At 46.0% G+C, this 16,437-nt stretch overlaps 5 protein-coding genes across 5 annotated transcripts; 1 reads left to right on the top strand and 4 right to left on the bottom strand.

Annotated features, from left to right (window-relative positions):
- Nucleotides 1-320: 320 nt before the first annotated feature.
- On the bottom strand, nt 321-4,254 carry AOL_s00210g263 (uncharacterized protein; the record flags this gene model as incomplete). Its single annotated transcript, XM_011129065.1, has 8 exons — nt 321-688; nt 758-2,666; nt 2,730-3,014; nt 3,082-3,396; nt 3,460-3,565; nt 3,631-3,816; nt 3,907-3,995; nt 4,138-4,254. 8 exons carry the CDS (start codon nt 4,252-4,254, stop codon nt 321-323), a joined length of 3,375 nt encoding a protein of 1,124 aa, XP_011127367.1.
- Nucleotides 4,255-4,792: 538 nt separating this feature from the next.
- On the top strand, nt 4,793-6,258 carry AOL_s00210g262 (uncharacterized protein; the record flags this gene model as incomplete). The annotated part of the gene is made up of 5 exons (XM_011129064.1): nt 4,793-4,890; nt 4,967-5,120; nt 5,192-5,511; nt 5,585-5,866; nt 5,928-6,258. 5 exons carry the CDS (start codon nt 4,793-4,795, stop codon nt 6,256-6,258), a joined length of 1,185 nt encoding a protein of 394 aa, XP_011127366.1.
- A 232-nt stretch (nt 6,259-6,490) lies between these two features.
- On the bottom strand, nt 6,491-8,099 carry AOL_s00210g261 (uncharacterized protein; the record flags this gene model as incomplete). Its single annotated transcript, XM_011129063.1, has 2 exons — nt 6,491-6,796; nt 6,852-8,099. 2 exons carry the CDS (start codon nt 8,097-8,099, stop codon nt 6,491-6,493), a joined length of 1,554 nt encoding a protein of 517 aa, XP_011127365.1.
- Nucleotides 8,100-9,245: 1,146 nt separating this feature from the next.
- Nucleotides 9,246-13,617, bottom strand: AOL_s00210g260 (uncharacterized protein; the record flags this gene model as incomplete). The annotated part of the gene is made up of 2 exons (XM_011129062.1): nt 9,246-13,180; nt 13,242-13,617. 2 exons carry the CDS (start codon nt 13,615-13,617, stop codon nt 9,246-9,248), a joined length of 4,311 nt encoding a protein of 1,436 aa, XP_011127364.1.
- Nucleotides 13,618-14,826: 1,209 nt separating this feature from the next.
- Nucleotides 14,827-15,381, bottom strand: AOL_s00210g259 (uncharacterized protein; the record flags this gene model as incomplete). The annotated part of the gene is made up of 2 exons (XM_011129061.1): nt 14,827-15,185; nt 15,312-15,381. The coding sequence occupies 2 exons, from the start codon at nt 15,379-15,381 to the stop codon at nt 14,827-14,829; spliced, it is 429 nt and encodes a 142-aa protein (XP_011127363.1).
- Nucleotides 15,382-16,437: the final 1,056 nt, after the last annotated feature.

The raw sequence follows: 16,437 nt of genomic DNA, 5'->3' as shown, positions 1-16,437 counted from the left end.
ATACTAAGGAATTCCAAAGTCCAAGTAAGAAACGAGATTAACAAAATACCACGCTGATATTTGTGTTGTGTGGATTCCATATAGTCAATGCGCCTGGAGATGCAGTCTCGAAAGTCAGACCTGAAGGCCCCAATCAAAGGAAAAGCCAAGTAGTATTTACAATCAAGAACAGTCAATTAGTAACGTCCAAGTGATTCCTTGATATCTTTCTCGGAAAATTCACAGCTTAGCCCTAAAAAACGCCCATTTCCCCCATCAAACAAAAGAAAAACGGGAGAGTAAAAGAAGTAAAGAGATTAAAAAATTCCGAGATACTAACCTCAACGCCGCTTAGGACGTGGGGTCGGTGTGGCGTCTACATCAAGAGACTCGTCACTTCTCTCAAGGCTAAGGTCGTGTGGCGTTTCAAAGTCTTCGGGGGCGACACTGTTCTCACGGCTTGGGGCTAAAAGCCCATCGTACGCGGGACTTCTTCTCCCAGGTGTCACTGAGCCTTCTGTATCTGCAACACTCCTCAAATTCGACATTTGTGTTTCTCCAATTCCAGCAAGCCAATCCCATCTGGCTAGCATCAATTTTTCTCCATGTTTGTTGAAAGCCCGTTCGATGTCTTCGGCTGGTGCCTCATTGTTAACGGCTTTATCGTCTTCAATGGTCCAGATACCCCTCATTACAGGCCACTTAAACCCTAATTATAGTTAGTATCAAAGTGATACACCCAGTACGCCAATTTTTGGAGTATTCTTATCAAACTTACCAGCCAGCGTGCCGTATTCTTCTTGGTATTCCGCGAGCTGTTGGAGGACGATATGCATTAGATTCTCATTACAGGACGTAGCGTATATGACCAACCCAACAGCTCCTTCTTCCAAGTTATACTGTTTGCTGAAATGTGCTGTGATCCCATCAACAAGAGAATCCGCTGCTCTGACGGACAGTTGGCTCATCGGGCCTGGAGACTCAGAAGCGGTCTGTGTTCGGCTGCGGTTGCTAATATCATCGGAATCTTCAGGTATTACGGGAGTAACTGATTGGCGTCCTGCTATGACCGGTGAATTATCGTTGAGAATTCCAAGATTCCTATTAGTAAGACTATCCATCTCCATTGGATCAGCTTCCTCCTCCCATCTGTCATTTTCAGATACATATTCTTCATCGACCTCTTGTTCAAGATCCTCTTCGTCTCCCTCTTCTTCCTCGGTCTCATAATCATCAACCTGCATCTCCGCATGGCTGACTTCGATCCCGACCTCTTCCTCAGTGTCATCGTCCCTAGGACTTTGCTCCTCATCTTGAGTTTCATCGTCGTCAAATTCCTCCTCTGTTCTGTCCGCATCTGAAGTCTCATTGACCTCATTTCGGGTATGACGTTCATAATAGGGCTCGACGTCCTCTTCTTTGATCATAATGAAATCAGCGTCAATAACGGTGGCTTCTTCCTCATGCTCCTCCTCAATAGTGTCTTGAGTGTCGGACCGCCTATCCTCCACCTCTATTTCCTGCGACACGAGTGGTGGCGTAACCTCCCGATATCTCTCTTCAGCCTTCCTTTTTCTAACAGAAGACTTGTAGGCTAATGGACTCAGCATCTGGTTATACCCACGTTGTTGGCAATTGGGGTCGGTTGGTGAAGATGGCCCTATGCTGCTGGAGGCCGGGTCGAGAACAGGAAGTGGGAATAGTTTACGTTCCGGCGTGCTTTCCACGACCAGCTCCTGGTGATTTGAAGATCCCGTTTTCCTCCGTTTGACGGTAGAAGGCTGTGAAGATGGAGGCTTAACATGTTTCTGAACAGACGAAACTGCAGCCCTTAAAGGCTTTTTGTAAGGCATCTCTTCGCTTTCGTCAAAGTTTGAAGAGTAAAAGGAGGAATAGGGCCCAGCCGGTTGTTTTGGCGGACTTTGTCGAGGAAGGTTGTGGAGAACATTGCTGGGCACCATTCCTGGGGGTGAGCTTGGTGGAACTTTACGGGGCCCTTCACTCGAATTGAGGTGTTTTTGAATAGATTCCGTGAATTTTTTGAGGGGATCTGGGTTTGGACTAGATTCTGACGGTATTGGGTCGTCCTCCAATAGACTTAGGGACTTCACAAGTACCCTTGGGCGAGGTGTTGGGGTGCCTGGGGAACCTGGAATGGATGGTGGTGCCCTGCGCACCGAAACACTGCTTCCCGTTACGATTTTGTTGGTCTTGCTAGTGGCTGGTGTGTGGAAGGACGATGGCTCTATCGGCGATGATTCGGGCGGGAGTTGAGTAGGGATCTCAGGAGAGTAGACTAATACTTGACCGGATGGAGGAGTTTGAGCGGCCTTCTTGGTTTGCTTTATAGGCGACGCCACCTTGGGGGTTGAAAAGGTGAACTTGTCGCTTGAGGAAGTCGACCGCCTCGTAAATTGGCGGCGCACGCCCCTCTGCACGGGGGTTTCAAGCTTTTCAAACCGAACCTCTTGCTTTTTAGGTGACTGATCTTTCTTTATCGGCGAGCGAATAGAAGTTTTGCCAGGAGCAGGAGCTTTGCTAGGACTTTCAAAATCGACAAGGCTCTTCAAAACGGCTTGCTCTAGGTCCCGAAGCTCGACTTTACCTTTGCCCTTCAGCTTCTTAATAACAGGCTTCATCTTTGTAAGTGCAAACTGGAGGAGCTGCTCCGCAGAATGAAGACCGAACTACCGCAGCGAGAGCAGAGTTAGAACCAATCGAGTTTTGTCGCTATATTGAAAAAAACGCACCTCATCTGCCACGGACTGGCACACTTGTAACTGTTCTTCCTTGCTATCCGCCCATACAATGTCATCGAATTGGGCAAATAGACTTCGCTGTTCGCGGATAGAGAATCTACCGACGACAAGACGAGGTGTCTCTACTTCTTCCTCTAGTTCTTCTTCCTGGGCTACGGTTGTTTCTTCTGGACCGGCCTCTTCTCCCTCCGACTGAGTTTCATCGCCCTCTTCAAACCGAGGCAGTAATTCCTTATAGTAAAACTCTTTGAACTCATCAATTGATCGTTCAGGAAACTGCCCCACCATCAATTTCATTAGCATTATATATTAGTTTCAGAGTTACCAAGTATGTTATACAGACCCGATCTGCGATCCTAACAAATATCTCTTCGATCTCATCCTGCGATCTAGCTTTCAGTAGCCCCGGTAGATTCTCGGTAATCGCAGCAACGTGCTCCGGCCGCATGTCCATTTCACCTTCAGAATCTGTTTCGTCGTTATCCCGCCCAAGACTGGTTGAGGCACCATCACCTGGTCGGTGTATTCCTCTTTTCCACCCGGGAACCTTGGTAATGTCGAAGTCTGGATCAGGTTTAGGACCTCGCGCATACTTTTTTTCCTTGCTTAGTTTCTTTACCCATCTTTCTCTCCAGCCTTGCCATCCATGTCGTGTACACTACCGAAGGTGTCAGTAATGATAACAATGCAATCCTATGAGCTGATAGACAAAGTAACACACCCAAGAAGCAAGTTCCTGATATGATTTATTTCCACTCAATTTAGCTTCCTTTTCAATCCACCAGAGTAAAATATTGTCATCTTGTTGCGTAAAAGGAACCCGCCCACTGTATTTTGTTAGCACAAAATAATTTATAAGAAACTGTGATTATAGGGGGTTGTTAATTTGTACCCTGCAGGACGGAACCCTCCCAATGGTTCAACCGCAGCGACCTGTGTTCTAATTGAACTAGCAGATTTCTTCGCTACCTTTTTAGAAGTTAACTGGCTTTTTGATTGCAAAGTCGAAATAAAGAAGTTTTCAGTATCGACTAGTTCCCTATTCTCGACGCAGGCGACAATCCATTTATAGGATACCCTGAAATCACAAGCAGAACGTTCTTAGCCCGAATAGTTACACCGAATTCGGTAACAAAAAAAAAAGACAAGCTAGGAAATTTATACATACGCCTTCTGTACATTTCCTTGCGACTTTAAATGATCAGAAATAATCAAGTCGGCGCTTCTATCCGTCTTGCATATTTTCCCACCGTTGGTCTATTTCAATCAGTCAACCCAAAATCCACATTTACATGCAGGTTAGCGGCGTGGCAACCAAGGGTGGTCACAAAACCCATAAACATCGGGCCAAACAGAGCATAGGTTAGGGCTAAAAAAGGAAGATGTGACCCTGACGTACCTCAAGAAGTTTTCTGAAATAGTCCCTCGTCGGGCAGAGGCTCGTCAAAAAGAAGCTGAGGCCGGAAAACAATCTATCATCTCGCTCTGGAGGGATATCATCTCCGTCATCCGACATGATTGAATTACCCTATCGAATTCCTTTGTTGTCGCGGTGTTTTTGTGGATTGGATGTGATTCAGGGTAACATAAGAGATGGCAGCATCTGAAAATTAGGTTAAGAAAGTTAGGTTAAGACGCGTCGCTGTGTCGCCAGACGAGACCAGATCCCCTTTGGTCTTCCCCGCAACACATCCCGCAACACGGAGCCAGCACTCCTCCGACCGACCCCAGTGTAATACTCCGTAACGTGGTCCGAATTGGCCTCACTGCCCACGCAAGGCACACAGAGGAAGCCAGCTCGTCCGGAACCTCAACCGAGCCCAGCGCCGAAGCTTCAGAAGCGGCATTAATTAGTGTCATGGTTCCGGCTATGCAGCAGGGGCTTGGCTACATCCTTTCCTACTTAGGCTCCGTCAGCTGCATTTGTTATCTGCATGGGTGAGCTTTGGATCAGAGATGTCCTCTTCCTAGATCTGACTCCATCCTCATAAAACACCATCTACGTTGACGGCTTCATTCCTCACCAAATCAGCTGTCGTAATCACAGAACAATCATGGTCCTAGATCCAGGGCTTCGCGACATCCTGGTCGCGATCTTGTCGCTCTCCTTCGTAGTCTTCGTCGCTTTGTTTGGCCATGTTCCTGCTCTCCGGTATGCTTACGTTGGTCCCAAGACATTAATCGATTGGTGGGATATACGCTAACGAGATGATGATATACTGGTACAGCAAAACGCCCATAGGCTGGGGCCACCACTTCATATGGAAAACATTGCCAAGATGGTTCACAACTGTGGATATGAAACTCACTGGTGGCATGATGGTTCGCACTGTCAAGGGCTTGTTTAACTATATTATGTACGATAAGCACCCATTGATACAGGTATGACTTCATATCCCAAGTTTTTTGATCTAGCACAGAAATTCTAACTAATAAATTGCCCAATAATGTAGTTATTCTACCTTGGACTTGTCTCCGGTGGGCTCTATCTCTTCTGGTTGGGCGCATGGGATCGTATATGGTCTCCATTTCACAAGATCATGGTCCCTGTCGTGGCTTCATTGCCCTACATCACACTCTATCTCGCCTCATACACTGATCCGGGCTATATCCTTCCTGAAAACCACCGAGGGGCTATGAAATTATACCCATTTGACTACATTAACTTCAAACCAGGTTACCATTGTTCCACTTGTCGCTTTGAGAAACCTGCCAGGTCTAAGCACTGCCCTATCTGTAAGCACTGTATCGCAAAGCAAGACCATCATTGTGTGTATGACAACCTACTCTCCTCTTGATTTTAGCGTGATTGAATCCGGTGCTAATTGCGAGTTTTTGGTGAATAGGTGGATTAACAACTGCGTCGGCCATAAGAACGTCAAATACTTCTTTGCGTTCTTGATGTCTACGAATATCATCCTATTTTATGGGTTTTATCTTACATCTATTATGATCCACCAGTTGGTAGTAGAAAGTCTGCCTATTGGAACGGATGTATCAAAAATCGGATGGGGTTTATACTTTAACCAGTTTATGCTCTGTCTGGTCCTTGACGTCTGTCTTGGTATCGTGTGTTTGCTCTGCTTGATGACTGGCTTAATGTCTATCGGTTTCACAGGATATCATTTGTGAGTCCCTCCCCAAAAGCTCCCTAGATTTAAACAGTAACTTGTCTAATAACTACATCAGCTATCTGCTTTGGGCGGGTACTACAACCAATGAAACTTTCAAGTGGAGCGACTGGAAAGAAGACATAGCCGCCGATGAGGTTTGGATGGCGCGGGACCCTGCTCGAAACCCTTTCACCGGTCGGTGGCCGTCGTCGGGTCCTCTCAATGCATACAACTGGCCCGTTCAAACGGACAAGCTTGTATACCGAATCGTCAATCCCGAGGAGATGGAATATTTGGATAAACATTTAGTATGGAATAAGGTTGAGAGCATACACGAGATGGAGAATATCTATGATATCGGGTTTTGGAAGACCCTAGAGAGTGTAGTTTGGGATTTGAAGTTTTAGATTGGACTTCGCTTTTTACTGTGAAAGGGTATACGTTATTCTTCGCCCGATTTCGGTCATTTAGATTGATGTTGCGCCTAAAAGGATAAGCATACGCCTTTACAGCTCAAAGATAGAAGGCTATTCTTCGATTGGATGTATTATATTTCTTGAAATTCTATGTATTTCTCAATGTACCTACCTCAGATCTTGCACTATAGTACTAGCGTATGTTATATATGGGTAATTAATGTCAAAGTGAAATCCCCGCCATCCCTTCTTCAACCTCTCCGATCCCACCTACAAGGTCATAGCCCCCAATATAAGCAGTGCTCAAGTTCGGCATTCTGTCATAAAGAACTTTCTTCGGAATCGACCGCCTTTGGTTAACAATATCCTTAATCTGGGCCCTGATAGATCCATCCTCATCCCACTTATCTACCGTATCCTCCATTGGCCCAAATTCATACTGACGATATTTATCACAAACGTCGTGCTTACCATCAAAGTTGATGATAAGTGTTTCCAGAGTGGTTGGCAGATTCTTGATGATCTCAGTCTACCCCCACAGTTAGCAAGACCATGGATATCAAAGGTTCGGGACTTATACATACCATAACATCCACCTGGTAATACCAATAATGAAACTCCATCTTCTCTTCATCACCAGGACTAGAGAACGCCGGTATCCCAAACGTCATCTCCAATTTCTTCAGCCCCTTCGCTTTCTCCAGCTCCCCTAAAACCTTCCTTTCCAAAACCGTAGAAGCGGAAATAACCGAAAACCTGATTGTAAACTCCTCAAGCCCTCGAGGATCCCATCCCCACGCTTTTGACATAAACTTGTATGACTCAGCAGTATGTCTTTCCGGGCTCCAAGCTGATGCTGCACTTCCCTCAACCGACTGTGAAGGAACTGGAGTCCCAGGATATAATGCAACCTCCAACTTTTTCAACTTCTCCATCCCTCTGATTCCACTCCAAAACAGCACCCCTTGAGGCTTGGCAGAATATGGCTCTCCTCCGCAAATGGCTAGCTCCCACCGAACTCTCTCCAATTGATCTTTATGTTCCTCCATAACCCCCGCCGCAATATCCCGCCACACAGCAACTGGTGCAATCCCTTCCCCTTCCCTCCACTCAAACTCCCTAAGCTTCTCAAGCTTAGGTAGTGCAATCTCGTCCTTCCTGTCCGCCGCTTCCACCTCCAACCCAATCCTATCCAAAATTCCCCAAGTCCCTTCTCTTCCTACACACCCCACCACCAGCGTCTCCAACTCAGGCGTACAGCTTTCTAAACTCTTCAACCACTTTTTCGCAATCCACTTCGTTTCATCCCATCCTTCCGGTAACAAAAGCACTGGACTACCCCAGCACCCCGTAAAACTCCAAGTCAACTTCTTCAACCCCTTAATCGGCTGTACGAGGGGGACCAAATCAGGATAATGAACCACAACCTCTCCCAAACAAGCAGCTCTAGCACAATAAGCCCAAAACCTATACAACATCCCTCTTTCGAATGTCATAGCAAATAACTCGATTTTATACAAAAACGGGAATAATTTGTTGATATCGTCGCTACCGATTATTCTTTCCACACTTCTTTTGTTGTCGAAGGGGTCTTCGCCTAGACAAAGGGATTTGGTGTAAGGACCCAAAAAGGAGTTGCGACGGACGGTTCGGATGAAAGTTACTAAACGGTTGTGGTTGATAAATGGAATTTGAAGGGAACGGTAGATTATAGGTAGCATGAGGGAGTAGAAACGACGATTGACGAGGAGACAGTTGTAGCGGGTGCCTGAAGGGGAGGTATGAGAGAGGACTTGGGAAAGGATTTCATTTGGGAGAGTCGAGAGGGGCATCTTGATGAATTAGATGAGATGACTCGACAAATGCAGTATGCTCGGAGAAGAAGATGATGAAGAAGAAGAATGGAATCAAAGATGGTCGGCCCGAGATACCCCCGGTGCAATAGCTTAGTGTTTTGCGTTGGTGTGGTATTATAAAGCGGTGAACAGGGAAATTCGGCATCAACAGGATCCAACTGAAACAATTGAGTCGAGAGAAGAACGCTGCAATGCGAACAACGATATTTTGTATAGCTCATATATCTTTTAAGATAGTTCGAATACTTCAAGAAAAAATCAAAGTAAATACTCGAGCTTTATAACCTTCAAAAAGAACCTGCTTATTCGCGCTACGAGAGCTTTCTGTCTAAGCCCACCGTAAACAAGCAAGTCGAAGTTCGCGTAGTGGAATCGGAAACACGCCCAAAATCGCAAAAATGGAACCGGAAGCTTCGAAAGGGTGCATTCCAAGGCAGATTCATTCGCTTAGTTTGTTGTATTTTTAAATGAGCCAACACATATTTTTTTTGTTTTGATGCTTTTCTGCTCGAATGTTTCGCCCCCACGTGCACTCGACTAATACTAGCGGCCCGAGCGGTGACATTTTTAGGAGAAGGATTCATTAGACCATCTCCCAAGATGTTTAGTAAACAGGGAGGCTTTTTAGACTATGCATATATGATTGTATGATAGTACCTCAGCAAGTTGACCCTCACCATGTGCACTATTACTGACTATGATGAATTACCTTAAGCGGTTGGAAGATATTGGGGCGTCTGCACCAAATTTATATTTATAAGACGGCACTGAATTCATGAAAACATTTAGCCTGAAGCATATGGGGCTGATCATGGTCAGTTTAACACCGAGACAATATAGAAAGGGCTCTGATATAACTTAGATGACCATATGATTATAGACCATGACACTGGGGACTTCTATGGCCGGCCCCTGATCGTAAATATTTAACTTAGCAGCAGCTTACGAAGACGGTCCTTATAAACAACACCATAAACTATATTTAAAATATTAATATTAATTAACAGGATTGAAAGCACTATCGTGCATAAAACCGACATCTACCACCTAAATAACTAGCTATTGAATTTCAACATTATATTCTGATCAAATATATACCATGCAATGTAACCCCGAAGTTAACTACGCCGATGCCTGATCATTACACATAATATACCCCACAGTCCACGAACTCGAAAGGAAGGCATTTGGATTACCCCCCGAAAATATCGCAACTTGGTAACACTCCTCTTGAGTTCCGATATCGCCGCCCGCACGCCACAAATATCCACTACAAAGGGGATCATCCAGACAAGAGTTCCTGCAGTCGACCAGAAGCTGATCACCCATAAAAGTTTCTCCGTAGACCTTATTATGTCCCTGTCCCCCACATTGCATCCCAGATCTTTTCCCATTATCGATTTGGGCCTCGTTTGATCCGAATTTACAAGTTTGCCCAATGTTGGTCGCGATTTTAGGGTATGGGCATTCCATTAAGGAACCCGTGTCACAAACCGGATATCCGCTATACTCGCCTGTTGCGTCCGTCCATTGGTTGCCGGTAAATTTATTGTATATCGCGCAGGTCGACGTGGAATCCAGCGTCCAGAAGGAGCAAACAAGGGCAATGTTACTCGAGACTCGAGAAAGATTGCAGTATGAGGCACAGATATCAATCGCCTCATATGCAGAATCCGCTACAACGACGATTGTATTGATTCTGTTAAGGGCAAGATTTACGACACCGGAGCCTGGGCCGCATACCCTGTAACTCTCTCCGCTCAAGAGGCCCAAGTCTTCGAAGTATTGACCCGCTCCACATTCGAAGTTAACATTACCTGCTCGAAGATTCGAGCACACGAGCGGGTTAATCAAAGTGTCGCATATTGGCCATCCTTGAGTAACCCCCAAGTCAGTAAAAGGCGTCCCCATCGAATTTGAACCGTACATCACACAGGTCAGATCCTCTCTCCATATATAAGATTCACAACCAGACACGACCCCGCATTTTATAAGACATTGATACGAGTCCGATATAGCCGTCAGGGACCTGATCGGATTAAATGGGTTCCCACCCGCGGCCATCGTATTTCCTTGATTATAGCACTCTCGATAAATCTGACCATTGGGGGCAGTATTAATCAGCAGCACAACCATATCACCGTAAGAGCCAAAACAGCGGAGTGATGAATAGGGCGCTGGATCTGCGCAGTTGGGATTCGAGCTTGTGTCGCCTTCTATTGGAACGCAGAGCGGAAATCCAACGTTTAAGAGGCCCGGGGTGGTGGCGTCCCGCGTTATTGTGTTCCCCGGGCGATTGTAGACTTTGCAAGCACCGCGTATATCATCCGGATCATTAACCGTCATATCCCAGAACAAACACTGTGGAGTGTTTTCACAAAATTCTTCGCATGACCTGAAGAGGGTGACTGTCGTGTCTAGAGCACCTGGGACTAACACACCCGTTAATACTGAGTCTCTGCATACTCGATAGTAACCAAAAGATCCGGTCCCACGAGTCTGCATCAATACTTCTGTATTATCCGGGCAAAGTCTTGTAGCTAGCCGATTTGCTTCATACCCCGAATCGCAAACCCCGGGTTTATTGTCGTCGCATAAGGTCCACCCGATCATCGTACCCGCAGGAGCATTTGTATTCTGTGTTCCAAAATTGGAATAAATGTAACAAATGCCTGCAGACGAGTCCCAAGTGAAGTAGGTGCACCCACTGCCTTGTACCGTACAGTAATACGCACATTGCGTAACGCTTTTGAGTAAGTTCGTCTGCGAGATAAGAGTACTTCCTGTGTATTGGGATTTCGTACAGACCCTGAACGATCTATTATCCTGTGCATATCCGAAACCAGTTGTCGAACCAGTGTCGCATCCCCGACTTGCCATAGCATTAGCGTTAACGCAAGCATGCTCGGTTCGGCCCGTGCACAACATCCATCCAGACACAAGATTCATATCCACCTGGGCAGTCGTGGCGGCATTCAATCCGGTCCCAACATTACAAGAAAGGGTAGCCTTATTCCAGTTGAAGACGTCACAATTCTCCAACAGGCTGCAGTATTCCGCACAAATTGTGGCGGTAGAGGCCGTGATCGTGGAATAGATCGTTGCCATCCCCCTACTTTGATATTTGCACATTCTAACGGTGCGACCATCATCCAATTCCTCGAACACAATCGAGGCGAAGGTTTCGCATCGTTCCCAAGCGTAATTTCCAAGGTTATTGCAATCAGCCAAGCTCTCCCGGTCCTTACACCTCACATACGCTATGACATAGTTAGGAAGATTGCCAGCCCCAGTTTTTATAGCAGACAATGCTTCGTCAATCTCTTCATCCAGCACATACACAACGCAAGGCTTATTTTCATCCGGGTTGCTAGAAAACCCGATACAATTGATATCATTGAAGCACTGACGAGCGCATGTAGTGACCGTATTGGCGTTAGTACTGGCGTCGTATGCCGGAGGTAAGCATACTTCAATCACCTGAGTGCCTTCGCCGGTGCGTATTTGCATAGCGTAATTGTTCGGGCAGGTATATGTACTGGTGGCCGTGACCGGTTTCCAGCAGACATTCGGACTGCCAGAGTCGTCGCAAACCATTGCTCCCACCAGATTGTCGACGTCTTTTTGTGGTTCATCCCAATACAAATTGTTGACTGTATCCAACTTGTCACACTCGCCGGCCTTGTTCACCTTAAACATCTTGCATTTATCCGCGCCTAGGCCGATGCAATCATTGAGGCAATCGGTGACGGCTTGAGACGTAGGTAGCGAGGCGCCAGCGGTATTGTAGCATAATGCCGCAGCGTATGCAACAGTTGCCGAACTCGTTGCTATGACTGTGCTTGAAATCGCCGCGGTGGGTCCTTGACTGCATGACCAGTCATTATTGTCTTCTATAAAGTTGTAACATTTGGGAACCGGTGTAGCAGAAGGTGAGGCGCTGCTACTGTCGCTCTGGCTTGGGCTTTCGCTACTGCTCTCGGACTCGCTTGCACTAGAGCCGCCACCATCACTACTCGAGCTCGAGTCTGCAGATGTCGTCGTTGGCGTTAGATCGTTACATTTTACTATCCCCATGAAGTAGCTGAGGCTGAGGACTGCATTTCCGGATACCGACGACAGTAAGAAACATTTGTTCTGTGATGTGTCGTAGATAAACCCTTCGCACTGGAGCTCATTACCGCACAAATATACACAAATCGGGTATGGAATGTTTATGGCGCGTATAGTAGAGCTGGAGAGTCGAGCTTCACCTTGGCAAAGTAAGAACTCTCGCCCGTTAGCGGCATGGCCCGTACTACTGCTACTCCCACGGCATTCGAGACCAATGTTTCCTGGTATAGGGGTTTTGCATGTCGTCGCTGAAGTTCCTGTATTGGTGCCTCCTGTGCCCGTGCCCGTGCCCGTGCCTGTTATCGTTCCTGTTCCTGTCTCTGTTCTTGTGCCCGTATCTGTACCTGTACCGGTTCTAGTACCGGTTCCAGTCCCGGTGCCTCCGCTAGACCCTACCGTCGATGGGTTGACGTTCGGTCTGAAGCCACCGAGGCGCAAGCGAATGCAGTTCAGATCTGAGGGCATAAGCCCCAGTACTATGGCCAACGCTTCTACTGGTTCACCATTCCTTAACGTGCAGTTTGTCGCGAAGTCGACCAAGACACCTGAAACTTCCATTCCGATTTCGAAGTAATCACCGTTGTCATCTAGAAGGTTGATAGTAAAATTCCCAACCGCGCCAGCAGGGACCGTAGAGGCCCCTCCAATGTATCCGACACTTGATTGGCGTTTCCAAAGACCTCTCTTCCTGGTAGACGTTATGACACCGTATAAGATCTTTGGGTCGGAAGATAACTGCCTAACGGCCCCAGACTCATCGAATTTGTAATAATAGGGTGGCGGGGTGTCCGTAACGACAGCATAGTTTGCAGAGTTAACAGCTACATATGATAGTGAGCCATCCTCTACAGTGACGACAAGACGGAAGCGTTCCGTTGCTGCTGTAGTCGTGCTTGGGGAAGATGTGATCGTGGTTGGCGGACTAATCCCCGTTCCTGTTGTTCCTACAGACGAACTCGAATTAACCTCTGATATACCTTCTCCTATTATTCGCAAGTATCTTACCTCCAGATCCGGTTGCAGTGGGATTCGACCCAGTACCGGTACTTCCTCCACTACCACCCCCAGTCGGATTCATAGAACCGGTACCGGTACCACCGGTTCCAGTACCACTCCCATTACTTCCATTCGTGCTACCGCCACCATTACTGCTCGCCTCACTGCTACCTCCACTATTAGTTCCTCCTCCCCCGTTGCTCCCTCCTCCTGCTGTGACAGTAGACCCACAAGACTGTGTATATGTCCAGTGATGTGTCGTTATATCAGTAATTGTTGTAGTCGTAAGATCCCGACGCCTATGTGGAATTTCGAGCTTTACAGCCGCAGAATACTGTAATGAGATGAGTAGAATCACCCATATCCTCGTAGTGTTGCACCTCATCATTAACTGCTGAAAAATATGTAAAGAGTTCGTAAACTCTCTACGATGCAGAAATATATTAGCAATATCGACAAATCTAGAAGTACCTAAAAAAAGGAATAGTAGTAAGAAATAGCTGCATGCTTGATTAGATGGGGTGAAGAATTCGCCATGGGATGATCGAAGCCCTAGGGCGGGTATATCTTACCGATAGGCGACAAGATTTCTATAGTTAGAGCAAGGTATCATTGATCAGATCATGACACGCGAGACCACTACACTTGAACGGTATCGCCATTCTTCTGGCGAATTTCATCAAACCTGCAGCCTTAAGATATTTAGATTGGGTTTCTAGGTTGCATTTGTTCGTAATTCTAAGGAAAGATAGAACCCTATAATTAATTCATAGTACACACCCGGCCCGGATCCTTACTCATACTCCCCTTTCCAATTACAATCATAATTCCAAAATCCTATGATACCGTCTTCTCGAATCCAGAGTGTAGATAGGTTACCAATCTAAGGAGTTTCTTAACTATTGTAAGTAAGAGGGTATATGATCCCGTAGATCGTTCTTTTCGGCCAAAATAACTGAGATCCGAATGACAGTCACAGGATCTAGATAGCTATCGATAGCTATAAACGTACCCATTGTTGTAGATTATGTGTTGTGTTAAGATCTAACATGATTATCCGCGCCTGCGTCCAAATCTATGCCACGCGAGCCTTGGTCGACATGCATGGCCAACCCGCAAAGCCCAATTACGGTATCAGTCCTCTTAGCAGGGATCTTGCGAGTCTTCTTCTTCTTCTTTTTTTTTTTTTTGTTTTGTAAAGAAAAGTCGTTGGTTTTGATCAGGTTGAGGTTGCGAACATGATGTCGGCAACAAGCGGTTGTGGGCTGGTAGGATTTTAAGGCAGTATTCGATGCGGAAGTATTAAGGTGGACGAGATTCACAAGTACGACCGCGCGAGACCATTGACAACTTATCATTCACAAACTTAAGTATACATACGTATGGATATACCTTTTATATAGTATATAAGACGGAGTTTCCTTTAATAAATTAAATAGTTTTAAGAATCAAATTATCCAACGTTATTCGCATTCTCAGACTCCACGCTAACACCATCACTGTAACTATAAGCATTTGCATCGATCCAACCTCCAATTTACAAAAAGAGCCTTCAAAACCCGAGAGAATGTGTCCAAAAGAAAAGCCTCCACCATTATTTGCTTTCCTCTTTCTCTTTCTCCAACTTCAAACTGACACTGTTGACACAATGCCTCTCATCTGTTGGCGTAGAATACCCCTCTCCCTTAAACACATGTCCCAAGTGTCCCCCACAATTAGAACACACAATCTCAGTCCTCACCATCCCAAAACTGCTGTCTTCGTTTCTCTTGATAGCACCGGGGATACCTTCATAAAATGCAGGCCATCCGCAACCACTCTTGAATTTAGTGGTTGATTTGTAAAGGGGGAAGTCACAAGCGGCGCAATTGTAAGTGCCAGAGCCGAAGGATTTGTCGTATTCACCGGAACCCGGTGCTTCTGTGCCCTTTTGACGGAGGATACGGAATTGTTCTGTATTCAATGTTAGAATTTGATATTTTCCATTGGTGTAACTTTGCATTGCATTGCCGGGAGTTTTTTTTATTTGAGCGACAATGCAGGGTGCATGATGTCATGCGGGCCAGCCGAAAATCTTACCTCGCGACAGGACAGCCCTCCACTCTTGGTCCGTCTTCTCAACGGCGAAACTTTCACTTTCTCCAGCCATGTCTCTGGAATCGATCCCTGTCTTTTTCGTCGAAGTTGAAAAGAAATGTCCTATGAAAGGTAGCGAGGAAAGTGTGATCGCGTTCAGTGGGGACCGAATCTTGGCGGAATTTAAAATAGTGGTGGGATGGCGGGGTGAAGAAGGCAGGCGGGGTAAATAAACTGAATGCTTTGAGTTTGACTTTGAGAGAGTATGTGATGATAATGATCGAGTCTGAATATTCAAAGAGAGTATTCGAATGGAAGTCGTCGGGAGTTTTATAGACCCAGACCTGACACCAGCAGCGACAATTGAAGCGGATGTTCTGGATCGGATGGCAAAGCCGAGGTGGCTGTGGCTATTTGCGATATTTGAAATTCTCATTTTCATAATGCGATTGATGCAAAGCTAAGCTAAGCCAGAGCGAATAATAGATATTACTACGCCAACAGCCAACAGAGGGCGGAAACCGGTAGAATGGCTGATAATTGACACGGACAAACTCTGCAACCCGAATTTCGGCGTTAAAGTTCTTTTTTCTGAATTGAATATAATCTTAGCTTCGAAAGTTCTCGGCCTCAACCTCAGTGCGATTCCAGTTTCGGTTGGACGTTAATGAAGGAGGGGAATTCGCGTCGTCATCCATGTTGCAACTACTTAAGTGCTAAGCTAAATAAGTTGCATCTGACATCCACTTCAACGCATCCTCGAGTTCATGCTCTATTTCAATACGATATCCGTGCCAGCTTCCTACTGAAATCGCAGGAAATAAGTACGAATGCACAATTCCCTCTCATAAAAGATGTCGACATATGTCGTGATATATTACTGCAGCTTAACAAAATATTCTTGTTGCAGCCATGTCGATTCATGCGGCATATTCCGTGCATGTCTGTACGAGCTCTACATGATAGATCATTTTGCAAACCGGGCCTGGCAGGAGGTACAGGAAAATCCTGGCCCTCCAAAGTTTCGACACACGAGTAACATTAAAAGCATATTATATATGTACATTTGTAGTATTAACATCTAGAAATACACGCCCAAAATTAGCTCGGGCGACATTAACCCGATCGT

The sequence above is a fragment of the Orbilia oligospora genome, assembly GCF_000225545.1.
Source record: "Orbilia oligospora ATCC 24927 unplaced genomic scaffold scaffold00210, whole genome shotgun sequence".
In the NCBI taxonomy this organism is placed as follows: Eukaryota; Fungi; Ascomycota; class Orbiliomycetes; order Orbiliales; family Orbiliaceae; genus Orbilia; species Orbilia oligospora.
This window is presented reverse-complemented; position numbering and strand designations above follow the sequence as displayed.